The following is a 15,774-nucleotide window of genomic DNA, read 5'->3' as shown; positions in this document are numbered from 1 at the left end:
TTGGTTTCAAAGGATTTCTCAGTTTTACATAATTGTGTCAATTTCAACGATGCTTGCTTTAAAAGGCAAACTGATAAAAGTGCATGGGAGCATGAACTGAAAAGCCCCCGATAACGGCACCTTGACTATACTACACTACATAATTTGAATTGAGAACAGTTCAAACCATTATGGATGTGGTATTATTAATGCTTCAGTGTGTAATTTAAATGTTTCAATTACATTAATGGACTATCATTTTCAGACTGAAAGAAAACTACAATCCCAGGAGTAATACTGTATATTTATTTAAGTGGTATTGGGGAAATACATCAAAATAATGGAATGCAAAAAATAAATTTCAAGTACAAAAAGAAAAGATACAGTTTTATTTTCCCCTTTCATCCTGCAGCCCAAAGGTCACCTGGCAATTATAGGGTTGATGTACTGCCGTGCAGCATTGAAGAGGTTTCTCAACAACACTGGGACCTGCTCACACACTCCCCTCACCAGGGTGAGAGTGAGAGCTATTAACACTCTCTCTTGTGGTAGATGCTCCAGTCCCACGCCCTGCCTCATCAACTGCTTCACCTCCACCTCGAGGTGATTTTTCCACTGCTGGAAATACCAACATATAACAACACAGTCTGAAATTAATCACTCAAGATTCCTCACAGTGTTTTGGTGCTATTATTTAGACTATTAATTACCAACAGTTCAAAGAAGATACGGTGTTACTATCATAGTGGATTACCAAGGTTGCTATACTAGATTTTGGTGGAAACTGGACAAACTTGACTTAACATTGATAATGTGTCAAATATTTGGGTTAACAAATGGGAGACTACTTTGCTAATGCCACAAGTTATTACAATTATTGAAATGATTATATTATGTAATCAACAGCTCATAATTTCTCACAACACACTCACGTCAGTAGGGGAGGTTGATATATTATCTCTCAGGTTCCTTGTAGCCTGAGCCACAATGTTGTGTTCAATCTGGGCTGCAATTTCTCTCAGTTCTTCAGCAACCTGATGAAGGCTTTCTGCAGCTTCATGGTTTCCTACAAGAAAAAGGTCAATACAATACTTAGCAACAAGAAAAGTAGTCACTATTTCCTGCTTTCACTAATGTGTTATTGTGACCGGAAAGACCCCACGAAAGCCAGAGCTGTGATTAAATAGCTGACTCCTGCAGTACCATTATAAGGCTAAACATGTATCTATGTACATATTTAGAACAGAATCGAAAGCCTTTATTGTCATTGTACAGAACCAGTAAATGCGTCAGGTACAATGAAACTACAGATGCCTCATCTAAAAAGGTGCAATAAAAACAAGATAAAATGCAACAAACTTAAAAATAATAAATAAAAATGATTTTAACCTAGAAAATGTACATGTACAAGGAAGAAATCATTGGATTTCGGTGGTGATGTGTGAAACCAAGCAGCCTTGGCATAAGGATAAGTAACTTCAACAGATCTCTTAAGGCTGTACAGGTGTGTTTAAGTTCAGACTTCAGCATTATCTTAGACAATGTACATGATTATTTACGGTGGATCCGTCAAGCAAAAGAATGAAAGGTGAATGTATAGGGGTTTAGACCGAGAACTATGAGCCATATACTGGGATAAACAAACAGCTGATCTGGGGAAGCGAGTTTGACTCAGTTAGTTTCAGTTACTCACTTGGCCGTTGCAGCTCCACTACAGGCAGGATGTCGTTCTGAAAGACTGAGCTGGGCAAGTGACCATCCGTCTCTAGATCACCGTCGTCCATGAAGTGGCCATTGCAGTTGATGTCCCGGGTGTAATTGAAATCCTTACCCAGAGAGACGAGCTCATCCCTGTAGTCGCAGTTTCTACAGTCCGACTGAAGAAAGGCCAAAATGACCAGAGCGGTGCTCTGCTCACTGGTCACACTCCACGGGTCATCCATCGATTAACACACTTGGCCTTTAACACAACAACAACAACAACAATGAAGAACGTCACCAGTTTGGGTCACTCATTGTAGAAGTGATGAAATACCAGACCGCTAAAAGTGTTTCAAAGAAAAGAGTAAAAGAAAATCCACATAACTTCACATTGACAGCAACAACAGCGGACACTTGACAGTTTACGGGGTAGAGCTAGACAACAAGATAAGCTACCGCGAACGTGTTGGTGTCGACATCCCACGCACGTTAGCTTCAAAGAACTCACGTTAAAAGTTGGATAAAAACAAACAAAACAAATCTTTCTTTTATTACTCACATTAGTTCCTTGTGCCTTGTACGAAGGTCCGTCACGCCATAGAACCAAAAGATACTGGTAAGTAATGCACCACAAATTAACGAGAAATTAGCCGCTAAACTACCGCAGATTGTGAGCTTCGTCTGAGATGGAGGGTAAGCCTTATAGATGCACCGTGACGCGTTCACAGTGACGCGTTCACAGTCGTCGGAAATCTCATACACAAGACTTTAATGGTGGGGAATCCCGAGTCTACATAATGATAAAACAACCTTTACCCGCTAAACAACCGCAGATTGTGAGGTACTTGTGAGGTACGTGAGAGGTTCGTGTGAGGTTCGTCTGTCAGTCTGAGATGGAGGGTAAGCCTTATAGATGCACCGTGACGCGTTCACAGCCGTCAGAAATCTCATACACAAGACTTTAATGAAGTCCGAGTCTACATAATGATAAAACAACCTATACAATACAAAAACCACTAGAGAGAGTGGGTCTGATGGAAGAAGATATGATATAGAGATTTTCTTCCTGTATTTATTTACGGTGTACTGTATGCAAATGCCTGGTATTCCCAGGACTTACCTCTAGTTACAGCTTCACCGTTTACGTCATGAAACTAGGTTCTGAACGTAAAATGTGTTTGATATACAACTTGGAATTACTTCAAATTATGCATGAATATTATCCAAGTTGAAATAATAATCACGAACATTACAGTTTAATGTCTAACCCCTAATCACAGTACACGGTTCACTGCAGCAGTAGATAAAAAGAACACTGCGCTGGAAAGTACCTGCTTTGGCAAACAGCATTTATTTTTTTTAATATAAGTACTTTGGTTTTTCCATTACACAGCAACACACGTTAAAAGACATGCAGAGATTCAAATTAGAAAATAAACCCACCTGATAAAATGCTTAAAATGTTTATTTACAATTAAAAAGAAAAGAAAACAAAACTTTGAGTGGTCAGAGGAAATGCTCTGCAGCAGTGACGAGATGTTGAAATGATCCCTCAGACCAAGTGCTGCCCCAGTCTTTCAGTTACATCAGTCCTATGAAGCCCCACAAACCATGTTGTAATTTTCAGAAGTAGTCTGGCATACACAAATCGGTCCCACGTTGTACCATCAGTCACAATTATCCATGGAAATCATAGGTGATTGATCGTGCTGTGTTCCTGCCAACAAGTCTCCTTCCTGATTTGGCCAGAGGCCCCATCTTAGCAGGTTTCAGCCCGAGAGGGAGGCCCTGTTTGGGTGACAACGCTGCTTGACGAGCCTCCTGGAGCTCTCTGCAGTGGGGATATAAAAACATTAAGATTTATAACTGTTACATGATCATTGTAATAACTTCATAAAAGCTTAAACTACATTGAAAGTATAAGACAGTTTGGAGTTATACAGGTGTCATCAAGTTGTTTTTTAATTAAATATGGAATTGCACCACCTGCTGGTCATATTCATGTCATTCAGAGCCTCAGGGAAATAAAAAATAAAATGGCCCCTTTATACAGCTTATACTTACACATTAATTTAAAAATGCATCACTGAATGAGATATCAAGACTGTAAACATGCTTCATAATTACTGCAACACACCATTTAGGGGTCTTGTGAAATTATTCATATGCAAAAATGAGTAAAGATGGTCCTGGACTTGTTATCACACTTTTCACTTTCTAGTATAATATAATAAAGAATACATTTTTAATGCCTAACAACGTGAAATACTGCGGCATGGAGACAAAAGTGTGGATGCAGCTTACTTTTCAAGCATGGCTGTCCTAAACTTCTCTACATTGAGCTCTCTGCGCAGCTGAGAAGCCAACCTCCCAGTCCTCTCCTTCCGTAAGACTGCGTGCTTGCAAAGCTCTCTGGCAGATGGTCGCTTTCTCGGGTCTGTATCCAACAACAGCTTACAAAGAAAGAACAAAATATAACAGTAAAATAACAGTATAAACTGTATGCCTGCAAGCATTGGATTTATAGGTGATTTTGTTACTAGATGAAAATGTACATTACAGGTGGCAGCTCTTGAAATGTACCTGAAGTAGTCCTCTAAAGGAGGCTGGGAGCTCCTGTGGCAGCTGGGGAAGTTTCCCCTCTCTAAGGCTGTGCCACTCATCTCCATTTTGTGGAAGAGGAGGAGCTCCAGCTGCCAGCAGCATCGTAAGGCCAAGAGCAAAGATATCTGCCTTGGGAAGGTGACTGTAATCCTGGGGAGCAGAGAGACCGTTTACAAAGATGCTAGGAAAAATGTGACAAAAAAAAAAAAACAAAAAAAAAAACTGGATCTATGAACTTTGCCATCTGCTCTGGTTCTTCTTTTTTTTTATTTTTTTAAATGAATAAAACATCACACAGTTACCTCATGTAGGACCTCACTGGCCAGAAATCGACTATCCCCTTCCTCAACTTGAAGATTGCTGCTTGAGGTCACATGACCCAGGTCCCCTGCAGAAAACAACAGGAATCACAACTAACAGAAAACTAACTATTTAAAAGGTAGAAATGTATTTAAGATCAAACGTAATACCAATTTTGTAAACGACTCCAACAGAGGTGCTGCCGTCGTCTTCATCTTCGCTCTCCCCCTCACCTGCCACAGTCGTGCAGGGACGCTGGCAAATGAAAATATTACCTACAGAATTCAAAGCAGGTCAGTGTGGGGGGGAATAAAAGAAAACATACAAGGAATGTTAGGTTTAACAGAACAAAATAAGAAATGAAGAGTTAAAACTACTCTACGAGACGTACTTGGTTTGATGTCCAAGTGTACCAGGCCTGAGCTGTGGATGTATTTTAGACCCATGGACACTTGTAAGAGCAGATCCTTCAGCTCTGCCACTGAAAACAACTCACACTGCCCCTGCTGCTTCTTCACAATGGCATCACTGAGACTTCCACCTGTCCCAGCAAACAAACAAACAAACAACAATAATCAAACCACCGTTCATTGTTGTTACAGTGAACTACTGACGTTAATGTGAAACTTACCATCACAATATTCATTCTGAATAATCATGTGATCGTCCTCTGCCCATGCTGAGTAATAGCGAACAACATGTGGGTGGTGCCCAAGAACAGCATGTGCATACACTTCCTTTAGCGCCAGCTGCCTGACAGGAGATTAAAAAAAATGGTCAGCATTATTCTTGTTCGGTTCCCTCGACTGATGTGTGCCTGGTAGAGAGTGACATGCTGCTGACTCACTCGTTGGCAGAGCCTGCCAGGGGACGGCGAGAGCGTTTTATGGCATACAAGCAGCCATCCAGCCTCTTCACACACTTATAAACTGCCCCAAACTCGCCTACGCCAATGCACTCCAGCTCCAGAAACTCACTCTCATAGCGTGTCAGCATGAAGGCTTGGACAGCTCGCTTCTGCCAGATAAACAGACGCACAGGACTTGTGGTAAACCAAAGACATTATCAAAGAAAGAACACACGTCACAGTGCTGTAACAGCCACGGGGACCAGAGAGTTTCTTTGATGAGACCAAATATGGCAGCGCTTCCACGATGGAAGTGTGACAGTTCTGACAGCCCCTTTGTGTCTCGTGATGGAGATTCTTCAGAGAAATCCCGGAAGTTGCAATTTTGGACAATACAGTGAGGAGGCAGCTAAAGATGACAAATGCCTGGTGATGAAATCAGATCAGAGGCATCGGAGAGGGAGGGTTACGTTCACCAGAAAGCATGGATATAAATAGCTGTACCTTACGTGGGAGAAAGGCCTCATCATCCTCCTCAGATGATGTCAGACTGTGTTTCATCCTGAAAGATACATTCAAAGTTATTATCCGTGAGCATATCTCCAATGGGAAGGGATTTGAAATTGAGTGTTGGACAATAAAAACAAAGATGTAGAACTGAAGTCTATTTCAAGCTGTTTAAAAATAGGTTTCAATGTGACACCTACACCATAATACAAATACACTTATGTCACTGTAATGTTGTCCTAAATTCGACATTTGGTGTCCCAAACAAGTTTCCAAACACCAGGAAACCAACTTGAATGCTAAGAAACACAGATATCGGCAATATCACCAAGTTACCTGCGTCCATATTCTTCATCGTCATCACTCCCGCCGCTGTTCCTCCACTGCTGCTCACTATTCCTGCGCACTGTGTCAGGGGTGAAAGGATTCACGTTGACAGAAGGTGCTTGGAATCGGTTTGCCACAGTTGAAGCACGGTGCAGACTTCTCCGCTTGCAACTCATCTTAGAGGTGGAACAAGGGTGGGACGACTTTGAGAGCAGACTCTACAGAGGGCAGTAAAAGAAAAACTGAGTCAGCTCCAAACCACAAGGGGGAATAATGGACAATTTGGGTAAACGATTGCCCACCTTGGGTGTACTGGGAGAGTCACACAGTCTCAGTTTATTCCAGAACGCATTAGGTATGGGACTGGTGCATTGTGAAGGGGAGGACATGGTGATGCTTTTGCTACGGTGGCGCTGCACCCTCGGGGTCCTGCACGCAGATCTGGGACTTAGGATCCGTGGACTTAAGATCCTGGGACTTTGTACTCTGGAGGTGCAGTCATCAGAGCTGGCCTCACTGCTGCTGCTGCTGCTTCCCTCCTCTCCATAGCTAGAGAAGTCCAGGTGCTGGCTGATCTCATCAAACATCGCCATGCTTGGGGCCTGTATTTCGTCAAAGGTTTAAATCAACACGCTTAATTCCTTTGACTGGGCTTACAGAGCAAATACACCACCACCACAATGTCGTAAGTTTTACTTGTGATGTAAAGTTATGTTATAAGACCAACATTTATAAAGACAACACAGATGAGAGGAAATCTCTGTGACAAACCATTAGGCCTACACACAGTGTAGCTAGTATGAAACAACTACCTCACTATTATTAACTCATTTGTTGACTTCCACTAGCAGAAATAATCATATTAATTTAATTGACAAATCAATGGCATTTACTGAAATGAATCATTGTCTGTTGCTGGAAAAACTGAAAAACGCAGCAAATGCAGTTACTGTCATTTTCGTCGGAACGTTTAATATGTTTCAGACAGTGGCCATAGATGCACACGAATGTGTGACGTGACTTTGAGTAACAGAGTGTGTTTATCATGTATACTCACTGACAAGTCGCCTCACGCATCAGCACGCTCACAATTTCGCGCCCTGTATGTAAATAACTTCCTGTTTAAATAAACTCTGTCGCCCCGGTTCAACACATCGCGCTCTCTGATTGGCTGAATTCTTCCCCGAACAACACACCTGACTTAAACATGACTGTTAATTGTATTTATCATTTTATTAATAATGACAATGCAATCTTTTAGCATTACACGCAGTTCAACAAGTTATATTGAACTTTTTTACTTATATGGCATACAAATATTCATTATACAATTGATCCACTGGGTTGTTTATTGTACATTTTAAATGCTGATCAGTTTTATATTACTATTTTTACTGCTATTTAATGCTTTTAGTTTATGTGCTTTTTGCCTTTTTTATGTCTGTGCTGTGTCTGCAATACGTTTGTCCAAGGATCTTTATCTATAAATGATATGCCCTTTTAAAACTGCAGAATCAATTGATCTACTGTCTACAAATAAAGTGAGCTGATTTGAAATTAATTTAAGTAAGTTTTGTAAAAAAAAAAAAAGATTTAAAACAAGCTCCGTACCTCAATCTAAATGTTATAATAACTACGAACGAGCAACAATAAATCAGCTCCTAATCAAAATTGGGTCACTGTATGAAATAGTGCTATATAGACACGTGGGCGGAAGTCATCGACGTCATCAAAACAGTGGGACAGGAGGAGGAAAAACGGCTCCTCCGTGGATGTGACACGCTTACAGATCCACAGAAAACAAGCAGCGAGGAGCAGCAGCAGCAGGAAACCATGATCCAGCAGCAGCGGGGTGTTTAGTCTGCTGGGTAAGTTCAACCAGACTTCGGACTCTCTCTGTTCTTTACCCCGCTTCTGTGTTCTCGGAGGCGGCAGCGTCATGGTGGAGCAGTCTGATCGAGCTCCACTGTTGGACTGGGAGGAGATCCCACCGCCAGACCCTAACCAGGCGGGCCCGACGCCGTCACAGCCGCGGGAGGAAGACGCTCCGGCGGAGAAAAGTTCGCAGACAGTGGGGACCGTGGCTGGTACTGCAGTCTCCACCTGCAGCCCGGCTAGCAGTGTGACAGCTGTTGTTGTCAGCGGGGACGGAAGCCCGGTCCCTCCGCGGACAGAGCTCCGTGGGCAGACGTTGGCTCGACCCGAGGCTCTTGGTACAGCTCGTCATGTTCCTTTCCCCGGCCTCTCAATGAGAGATCAGTGGGAGGAAAAGGATCAGATAGTGGCCGTGTTTGTCGTTACCTTTGATACCAGATCAGGTGAGTGAACAGATCCTGTGATCCTTTAGACTTACTGACATTTTCGAACATTCTTTAATCGCATGATTTATTGTTAAGGCAAGGCAGCTTTATTTGTACAGCACAGCTCATACACAAGGGCAACTCAATGTGCGTTACATAAAAATAAAATTTGAGTTTGAACAAAACCCAATTCACATAAGTAAAAGAGGGTAATAAAAAGAACGAAAGAAAACAAAAAAGTTTGACTATAAATGGAGCGAAAACAACACATTACTTAAGAACTTAACAATGTAAAGTGTAGAAGATTAAAATTCGCTTTATAAGCAATCATAAGCATAGAAAAGCAGTGTTTTTTTTAAACCTGGATTAAAAGATATTCACATTTGGTGCTGATTTTTAGTTCCACTGGTGGTTTGCTGGGTTTGGTCTCTGCAATAAGACGTATTGTTATTATCCCATGACATATTATTGTCACTACACATCTCATCCTCCAAAGGATGGGACGATTTTACTGCACAACGCCATAAAACCGTCTCATAAGAATTGATGTTGTAGAGGATTTTTCATCATCTGGTTTAATTGTGAATGGGGAAAATTGGTGATATTTCATATAAAATGTCTCTCTTGGTCACCAAAATACAGTCCTAGTGATTTGTTTTCAAGTGTCACTAGGGGGAGCCTGTGCATTTCCTGTCATTTCAGGACCTTGGATTTTCTTTATGATTTTTCTTCATTCTTCACTCAAAATTATGTTTCCAATCTGCAACGCATTAAGAAAAACAATTAGTTTCATGCCAACAGGGAAAGTAAACAGATTTCAGTGTGTTTGGTTAAAAATGTCCACATGTTCACATTCTGCTCACATTGGCGTTGGTCTCTACAACCTGTGCTTAATGATAATAACAATTAAAATTCACATTGTTGATCAGTGCATTATATTACATACATACATACATACAACAGTTAAAGGGTATACAGTTGTCAGCTGGGGTCATCAGAAGTTTATGATGAAAAGACAAAAAAAAAAGACAAAAAGTCAAACAGTCCATGCTGATGAAATAACTGTAACTTTAATGGAGTAATAACCCCGACAAAAAAAGTTAAACTTCCCGTTTCTTGTATTGTATGCAAATGTGTCATTTGCCTAAAAACAGTCCACATATAAAGCAACAGAGCAGAACGGCAGGTTGTCACAGTGTTTCAGCTTCACATGGGAGAAGAGGACAGTGTTAAGTTACAGTAGCTGAGTCACCACTTTCTCTGTCCCATGATCGCTCACAACGAAACAGGCTTTTGAGGAAGTAGTAGGAATGAAAGTTAAGTGTGGGAAATAACCTCATGACGTGTGTGTGTGTTTGTGTGTTTGTGTGTGTGTGTGTGTGTTCTGTGCACAACAGGGAACATGGTAGAGTGGTGCCTGCCTCATGACATCAACCTAGAGGGAGTTGAATTCAAGTCAATGGCCAGCGGCTCCCATCGGATCACCAGTGACTTTATGTATGTGCAAACACTGTGAAATCACTTGGAATTGGCTCCGCCTGTTGTCTGCCACAGTCAGTCACTCACCCACTCCTGCTCTCTGTTTGGCCTTTTGTTTAGATATTTCCGAAAGGGCTGTTACTTCGGGCTGGCTTGTTTCGCTAACATGCCCGTGGAGAGTGAACTGGAGAGAGGAGCGAGGATGAAGTCGGTGGGAATTCTGTCTCCGTCCTACACTCTGCTTTACCGCTACATGCACTTCCTGGAGAATCAAGTCAGGTGAGATAGCTAGTTCAGTCTTGTGCTTTCATGATTTGGTAGCTATGTAACTTTTTTTTTTTGTAGTTTTACTCAATGCTATCTCCAAGTTTTCTCTGCATATGCCTGCCTCCTGCCTGTGCGTCTTTGTTCAGATGTTCTCATCTATTATACATAAACCCTGAGTCCCAGTTACAGCTCCCATCACTGGAGCCCATGTACAGGCAGGTTTTGAACGAAGGCTAAGCACGAACGTGGAGCAGACCTTGACGGGGTCTTTTCTCATCACAAACTCTACACACGGAAGCTTTTATCATCATTGACTGTCTATTAATTCACACCAACAAAGCCACCATTTCATGTTACAAAATACTGAGGTTACCACCTAATAAAAGTGGATCTGAACTCGTATCATTTCATTATCCAGCCTACGTTTAATGTGTGGTTACTGTGGCTGTACATTCACCGTGCCAACCAGATGATCCCACGATTCATTTCAGAACAAGGGATGATTGAACACTAACCAAGTGCCATCTGTAATCTTGCATAATAGATGAGATGAATAACATCCGAGACCCAACGCACAGTTTTTAATGTTTTCTGTGTGACACGCAAGTCTCTTCAACTCAGCCTGAGCTGGGAGAAAAGCAGAGCAATGCTGACACATGATGAATATAAAGAAGCCTCAAAATGGAACCAAACACCCGATTACTTAATGATTATGAAAATGTCCTCCTCTTCTTGTCTTACAGGCACCAGTTGCAGTGTCCGGGTCAGTATTCTCCACTCGAGGCCTTCTACGAGGATAAGAAGGCTGTCCTTCCACCTTCAGGAAATGGCCTGGTCACTGCTTGTCCAACCTGGAGTGTTACCACCATCAACCGCTGCATGCACCCAGAAATGAAGGTCTGAAATCACACCTGTGTTATTGCATGTTGTCTCAGTCTCCAGTGCCCCATTTTTAATTGACTGCATGTCACCGTTTGCTCCCTGCAGATCACCCACCCGGCTGGCTGCATGTCTCAGTTCATCCAGTTTTTCGGCGAGCAGATCTTGGTGCTGTGGAAGTTTGCCTTGCTGAGGAAACGTATCCTCATCTTCTCCCCTCCACCTGTAGGTGTGGTCTGCTATAGGGGTGAGGAGCTTAAACACAGCCTTGCACACGCACACAAAACACAGTCTCTGATTGGTAGCTGCACGTAGCTTTGTTTTCTTTGCATCTCCCTGGTGATTTTTCATTCCGTATGCATTTTGTGCTTTCTTTAGTGTATTGCTGTTGCTGTCTGGCCAACGTGTCTCTGCCAGGAATCGGTGTCTCTGTTCCTGAACTGCGGCCTTTCTTCTACATCAATGTAGCCGACATCCCTGCCCTGGAAACAGAGATGTCATATGTGGCCTGTGAGTGAAGTTTAACTGGTAATAGTTGAAGGTGATATATGTAGGATGTGTGCAACAGTCAGCGTTGGCATTTAAAATGGCTACTGTAATCCCAGCTAAAGACATTGCATGAGTTTGGTTGCAAGATTTTCCAAAATACCGAAATTAGACCGCACTTTTACGCGGCGTTACACTGTGTTATGCACACACACTCATAAATGTCCCTCTGTCTATTTTATTTTGCAAATATTGAACCGAATTTTAGCATGTCGGGAAACGGGTGGAGATTAAAAGTGAAAGTAATAATTCATGTGAGGACACAGTATGAGGACACACAATTCAAGTCACAGTAAATACTTGACACTTCAACCTATAGAAGAAAAAAAAATGTAAATTGCAGAACTGCATACATTTTTTCCAATAGAGTGATTAAGGGTTATTTATAGGGATGGGACAATACCACTTTTTTGTGTCCGATACCGATATCACAAATTTGAGTATCTTCTGATACCGATATCAGTCCGATACAGTAATTTTAGACCATTAATGAACGTATGAAGCTGTTAACAACACCTTTGTGCCGAGTCATTTCAAAGACATCATTCTCCAACTGTGTAACAAATGTTGTTCTCCCAAAAAAGAGGGAAATAAACAGCCCAAACATGACTCTAAAATGCTTCTGTGCTTAGTGAAGCATGTGATATTAAGATTTTTATCGGATTTTTACAGTTTTATATGTCTGATATCCAATTCCCGTCCCTAGTTATTTATACTATATGGTCATTTTAGCATTGCTAAAACAACACATTTAATGGTGTATTTACACACTTCCTCAATCTCCGATGACACAGCGTGGTCATTTTGTGTCTTAATTTAATACATTTCTTACGTACGTCGCCTTTTAATTTCACTGCTTTTATTTAATATGTATATAATATGATATTTGAGCATATTTCTTTCTAATCTGCATTTGAAGGTACCACAGAGAAGATCTTCGAGGAGAAGAAGGAGCTGTACGATGTCTACATCGATAACCAGAATGTGAAAACACACAGAAGCCATTTGCAGTCACTGCTACGTCTGAATGCAGCAGATAAGGAGAAGTACAGGAAACTGAGTGAACAAAGGTACAGTTACAAAACCCAGCAGTAAATGAAATGAACTGTAACTTGAAATGAAATGAATCTGGTGTTAGTTAAAACATTCAAACTTGCAAAGACAATACCTAGACTGTAACTGTTTCCAGGCAAACGTTGCTGTACAATCAGGAGGTGGATGGAGACTGCACGTCAAGTGAAGAGGATCTTTTTATTCTGTGAGTCCTTGGCAGGTGTTTATCTACTGTAGCTGTCACTGCACGTGAGCCAAAACCACCACGTACACCTGCATTTTAAGGAGAGTCATACTATTTTATACTTTATCCCTGTCCCAGGTTCTTCATGGAGCTGAATAACCGCATCTTCCAGACACTGTCTGAGGTCGCAGGGAGCACTGACCCCACCCTGACCGCTGAGCATGTGAGAGCCATGGGGCTGGATCCCCAGGGCGACCGCTCCTTCCTGGTTGACCTGCTGGAGGTGTACGGTTTTGACATTACCCTGGTCATAGACAACCTCTGTTGCACCTGAGTCTTGGAAAGTGAGGACCTCACTGGATTATCTGTGCCTTCAAGGCCCACGAACGCACTCCACCAAGACACTGAAGACACTGCCTCCACCCTGGGGCTTCATCTGTTGCCTGCTGTCTCCTCCTGGCTGTGTGTCTCCCTTCTGTGTGCGTCTCTTCTGACCTGTAGACGAGACCTGTTTCCAACCTGTGTGGGTAATGAAGGCACTCAACATTACCCAGTGTCTACCGTGGCTAATGATCTTCTGTCAGACAGACAGTGGCTGCTTGACAGCTGCAAGTCCTTTTAGCCATTCATGTCTTACATCGGTCCATACCGGAGTTTGTGTGTGTGCTTGTCTGTCTTAGATTCCTCCTGAAGTGGCTAGAGTTCAAGCACTGGATTGAAACTTAAAATATTTTTTGATCAGGCATGGTAATAGCAGGGTGATTAGTCATTCTCCAATAGTCTCATCCCGGCGAAGAAAGAAGGTGAAACCTTCACAATCCTGTAGTGGAAATTGATTGATCTCTTTAATTGGAAATTGTAGCCTCTATAGGTGTGTGAGACAACTTCTGCTGTAATACCATACATAGGTGTCTTGCTATAGTATAAAGCTACTACTGGAAACTTTTTGATTCATTAATTTGCCTTCCGGAAAAAGTAGCACGAGTCTGTGTCGGCTAAAGTATCCACCTTTTGATGTATATTTAGCCTCACAGTCGTCTGCTTATTTCGACTGACAGTGAACGGTGAGTTGAAACAAAAATGTCGAGTGTGATATTCTCTTTTGATAAAAGGGTAGGGTTGATTATTCGAAAAGGACAAGCTGTTTGTAATGACTTCACTTTTTAGGCACCGTCAACATGAGGTGGATGTGACGGTGTCTCCATTTGATCAAACGGAGAAGGGGAATATACTGGAAATGCTTTTGTCTCGTTATATGTCTTAAATTGTTAAACTACTTATCCTGAATGCTGCACCATGTCCACCATGGGACTTTTTCCTGATGCATATAATGATCATGCTAATTATAGTGTTGTTGTTTTTTTTTTTTTTTTTTATTACTGATATGTCTATGACAAAGTTTGAGCCAGCAAGTGATTGTAGAGTGGAGCGGGGTTTGTGTGCATATGTGTGGGTTGTTGCAATAGGGTATACAGGTTTTTTCTGTGTACAGAGTTTGAATCATCAGCAGGAGATAATGGTGAATGGGGAGTCCTTGATGGAGCGGTTTGTAGTTTACTCAATGGTCGGCTTCAAAGACAGTGTCTCCACTTTTCTGTGTCCGTGACAAAGGCCTTTTTGTGTTGTTGGAGGTCTGGTAACGTCACATTGAAGGCTGAGCCGGACAAAAAGGCCCCCCCGCGCCCGTCTGTTTTAGCAGAGGCCTTCTATCCTTTTCGTCACAGTCCCTTTCAATGAATTCAGCTCAAGAGACAGTGTCTTTAAATGACTCCTGGCAGACTGCTTCAGATCATCCATCACGTTGCCTATCAAAGTGATCATTTGTTCCATATTGGAACCCAAGGCTGAAATTCGCCTTGTATGAATTAAAAGTAGTGATTCTCATTTTTTTTTATTATCAGAAACATATCTTTAATTACCTTTGTCCTGGACTATGCTGTTGGTACTGTGTCTTGTGTAAAAGTATATTTAGAGCCACTGGAAACCGGAGTAAAATCCTTGTATGTACAAACACACATTAAGCTGATTGTAATTATGTTTGCGACACTTTCCAACACTGCTCCTTCGAGGGCCTTGTCCACATGTTGAAGTTTAAGAATATCAAGAGGGACAAAGTGTTTGTGTATTTGGACGAAAAATGTCACTTAGGTTTTCTCATTTTAAACGGGTCCTTAAAGAAATGTGACTTTCTCTAATCTAAAGTGACTGACTCAATAACTGTATGTTCGTCAGCAATATTTGCTCAAAGATTAAGCTTAAGCACTGCTGGGTGACCTTATCCTCTGTTTGCTTGTCATAAGACATGTTTTCTTGCCCCTGACAGCATTTACTTTACAGGTGTATGTTAGATGTAAAGGGGAATGTACACACTCACACAGCACTGTATAAAATGCCTTCTTTGTGAAGTCCTTCACAGATGTTTATCGGCGTCCGCGACGACGGAATCGTTTGTACTGCGTGTCACTCCACTGATTGTCACAGACAGCAAAAGTATTGCACACATACAGCAGCACATCCAAATAGTGTACCCGTTTCCTTCTCGACTGTAACGTATTTAGAAATAACACCTAACTTTTCACCTTTACTAATGTGAAACACTGTAAGAGATGTCAGTAATGTACACATGAACTCATTAGCATGAGCAACTGCTTACTTCACTGTACTGCCTTTGTAAAACAATAAATACTGTTATCTGCTATTAATTCTTTGCAGAAGTATGTTATGTTTTGACCATTCCAGGGGGTATTACTACTTTTGTATACATTTATCTCCACAGACACACACAATGATAGTTTTCTGCA

General features: G+C 41.7%; 3 protein-coding genes across 6 annotated transcripts; 1 reads left to right on the top strand and 2 right to left on the bottom strand.

Moving 5' to 3' along the window:
* Positions 1–264: 264 nt before the first annotated feature.
* bida (BH3 interacting domain death agonist) lies at positions 265–2,403 on the bottom strand. 2 transcript variants are annotated; one of them, XM_058646118.1, is made up of 4 exons: positions 2,240–2,403; positions 1,673–1,939; positions 912–1,045; positions 265–594 (listed from the first exon to the last, which is right to left on the bottom strand). In XM_058646118.1, exons 2-4 carry the CDS (start codon positions 1,920–1,922, stop codon positions 400–402), a joined length of 579 nt encoding a protein of 192 aa, XP_058502101.1. In that variant the 5' UTR covers positions 1,923–1,939; positions 2,240–2,403; the 3' UTR covers positions 265–399. The 2 variants fall into 2 exon arrangements, with proteins under 2 accessions (XP_058502101.1, XP_058502100.1); XM_058646117.1 differs by having other exon boundaries at positions 265–597; positions 2,240–2,399.
* Positions 2,404–3,012: 609 nt separating this feature from the next.
* On the bottom strand, positions 3,013–8,312 carry wee2 (WEE2 oocyte meiosis inhibiting kinase). 3 transcript variants are annotated; one of them, XM_058645993.1, is made up of 12 exons: positions 8,173–8,312; positions 6,568–6,867; positions 6,275–6,483; positions 5,936–5,993; positions 5,432–5,601; positions 5,216–5,337; positions 4,976–5,125; positions 4,755–4,859; positions 4,587–4,672; positions 4,264–4,434; positions 3,985–4,133; positions 3,013–3,511 (listed from the first exon to the last, which is right to left on the bottom strand). In XM_058645993.1, the coding sequence occupies exons 2-12, from the start codon at positions 6,856–6,858 to the stop codon at positions 3,358–3,360; spliced, it is 1,665 nt and encodes a 554-aa protein (XP_058501976.1). In that variant the 5' UTR covers positions 6,859–6,867; positions 8,173–8,312; the 3' UTR covers positions 3,013–3,357. The 3 variants fall into 3 exon arrangements, with proteins under 3 accessions (XP_058501976.1, XP_058501974.1, XP_058501975.1); XM_058645991.1 differs by lacking the exon at positions 8,173–8,312 and adding an exon at positions 7,877–8,013; XM_058645992.1 differs by lacking the exon at positions 8,173–8,312 and adding an exon at positions 7,323–7,562.
* Positions 8,205–15,675, top strand: dennd11 (DENN domain containing 11). The gene is made up of 9 exons (XM_058645994.1): positions 8,205–8,583; positions 9,963–10,062; positions 10,165–10,323; positions 11,055–11,208; positions 11,299–11,437; positions 11,569–11,700; positions 12,656–12,806; positions 12,926–12,994; positions 13,112–15,675. The coding sequence occupies exons 1-9, from the start codon at positions 8,205–8,207 to the stop codon at positions 13,305–13,307; spliced, it is 1,479 nt and encodes a 492-aa protein (XP_058501977.1). The 3' UTR covers positions 13,308–15,675.
* The last annotated feature ends 99 nt before the right edge of the window (positions 15,676–15,774 follow it).

The sequence above is a fragment of the Solea solea genome, chromosome 12, assembly GCF_958295425.1.
Source record: "Solea solea chromosome 12, fSolSol10.1, whole genome shotgun sequence".
NCBI lineage: Eukaryota > Metazoa > Chordata > Actinopteri > Pleuronectiformes > Soleidae > Solea > Solea solea.
Note: the sequence above shows the minus strand (reverse complement) of the source record. Positions and strands in the feature narration are given on the sequence as shown.

What these genes read in the sequence shown, in the direction of transcription:
- wee2 (XM_058645993.1), bottom strand. Translation starts at nt 6,858, where the DNA reads ATGGCGATGTTTGATGAGATCAGCCAGCACCTGGACTTCTCTAGCTAT. An exon ending in AGGCCTTTCTCCCACGTAAG is followed by an intron (nt 5,602 to 5,935) that starts GTACAGCTATTT and finishes TTTATCTGGCAG; the next exon opens with AAGCGAGCTGTCCAAGCCTT. An exon ending in CCAGTGAGGTCCTACATGAG is followed by an intron (nt 4,435 to 4,586) that starts GTAACTGTGTGA and finishes TCTGCTCCCCAG; the next exon opens with GATTACAGTCACCTTCCCAA.
- bida (XM_058646117.1), bottom strand. Translation starts at nt 1,922, where the DNA reads ATGGATGACCCGTGGAGTGTGACCAGTGAGCAGAGCACCGCTCTGGTC. An exon ending in AGTGGAGCTGCAACGGCCAA is followed by an intron (nt 1,046 to 1,672) that starts GTGAGTAACTGA and finishes TTTTTCTTGTAG; the next exon opens with GAAACCATGAAGCTGCAGAA. An exon ending in TATCAACCTCCCCTACTGAC is followed by an intron (nt 598 to 911) that starts GTGAGTGTGTTG and finishes TGGTATTTCCAG; the next exon opens with CAGTGGAAAAATCACCTCGA.
- dennd11 (XM_058645994.1), top strand. Translation starts at nt 8,205, where the DNA reads ATGGTGGAGCAGTCTGATCGAGCTCCACTGTTGGACTGGGAGGAGATC. An exon ending in GCATGCACCCAGAAATGAAG is followed by an intron (nt 11,209 to 11,298) that starts GTCTGAAATCAC and finishes TGCTCCCTGCAG; the next exon opens with ATCACCCACCCGGCTGGCTG. An exon ending in GAAGAGGATCTTTTTATTCT is followed by an intron (nt 12,995 to 13,111) that starts GTGAGTCCTTGG and finishes TCCCTGTCCCAG; the next exon opens with GTTCTTCATGGAGCTGAATA.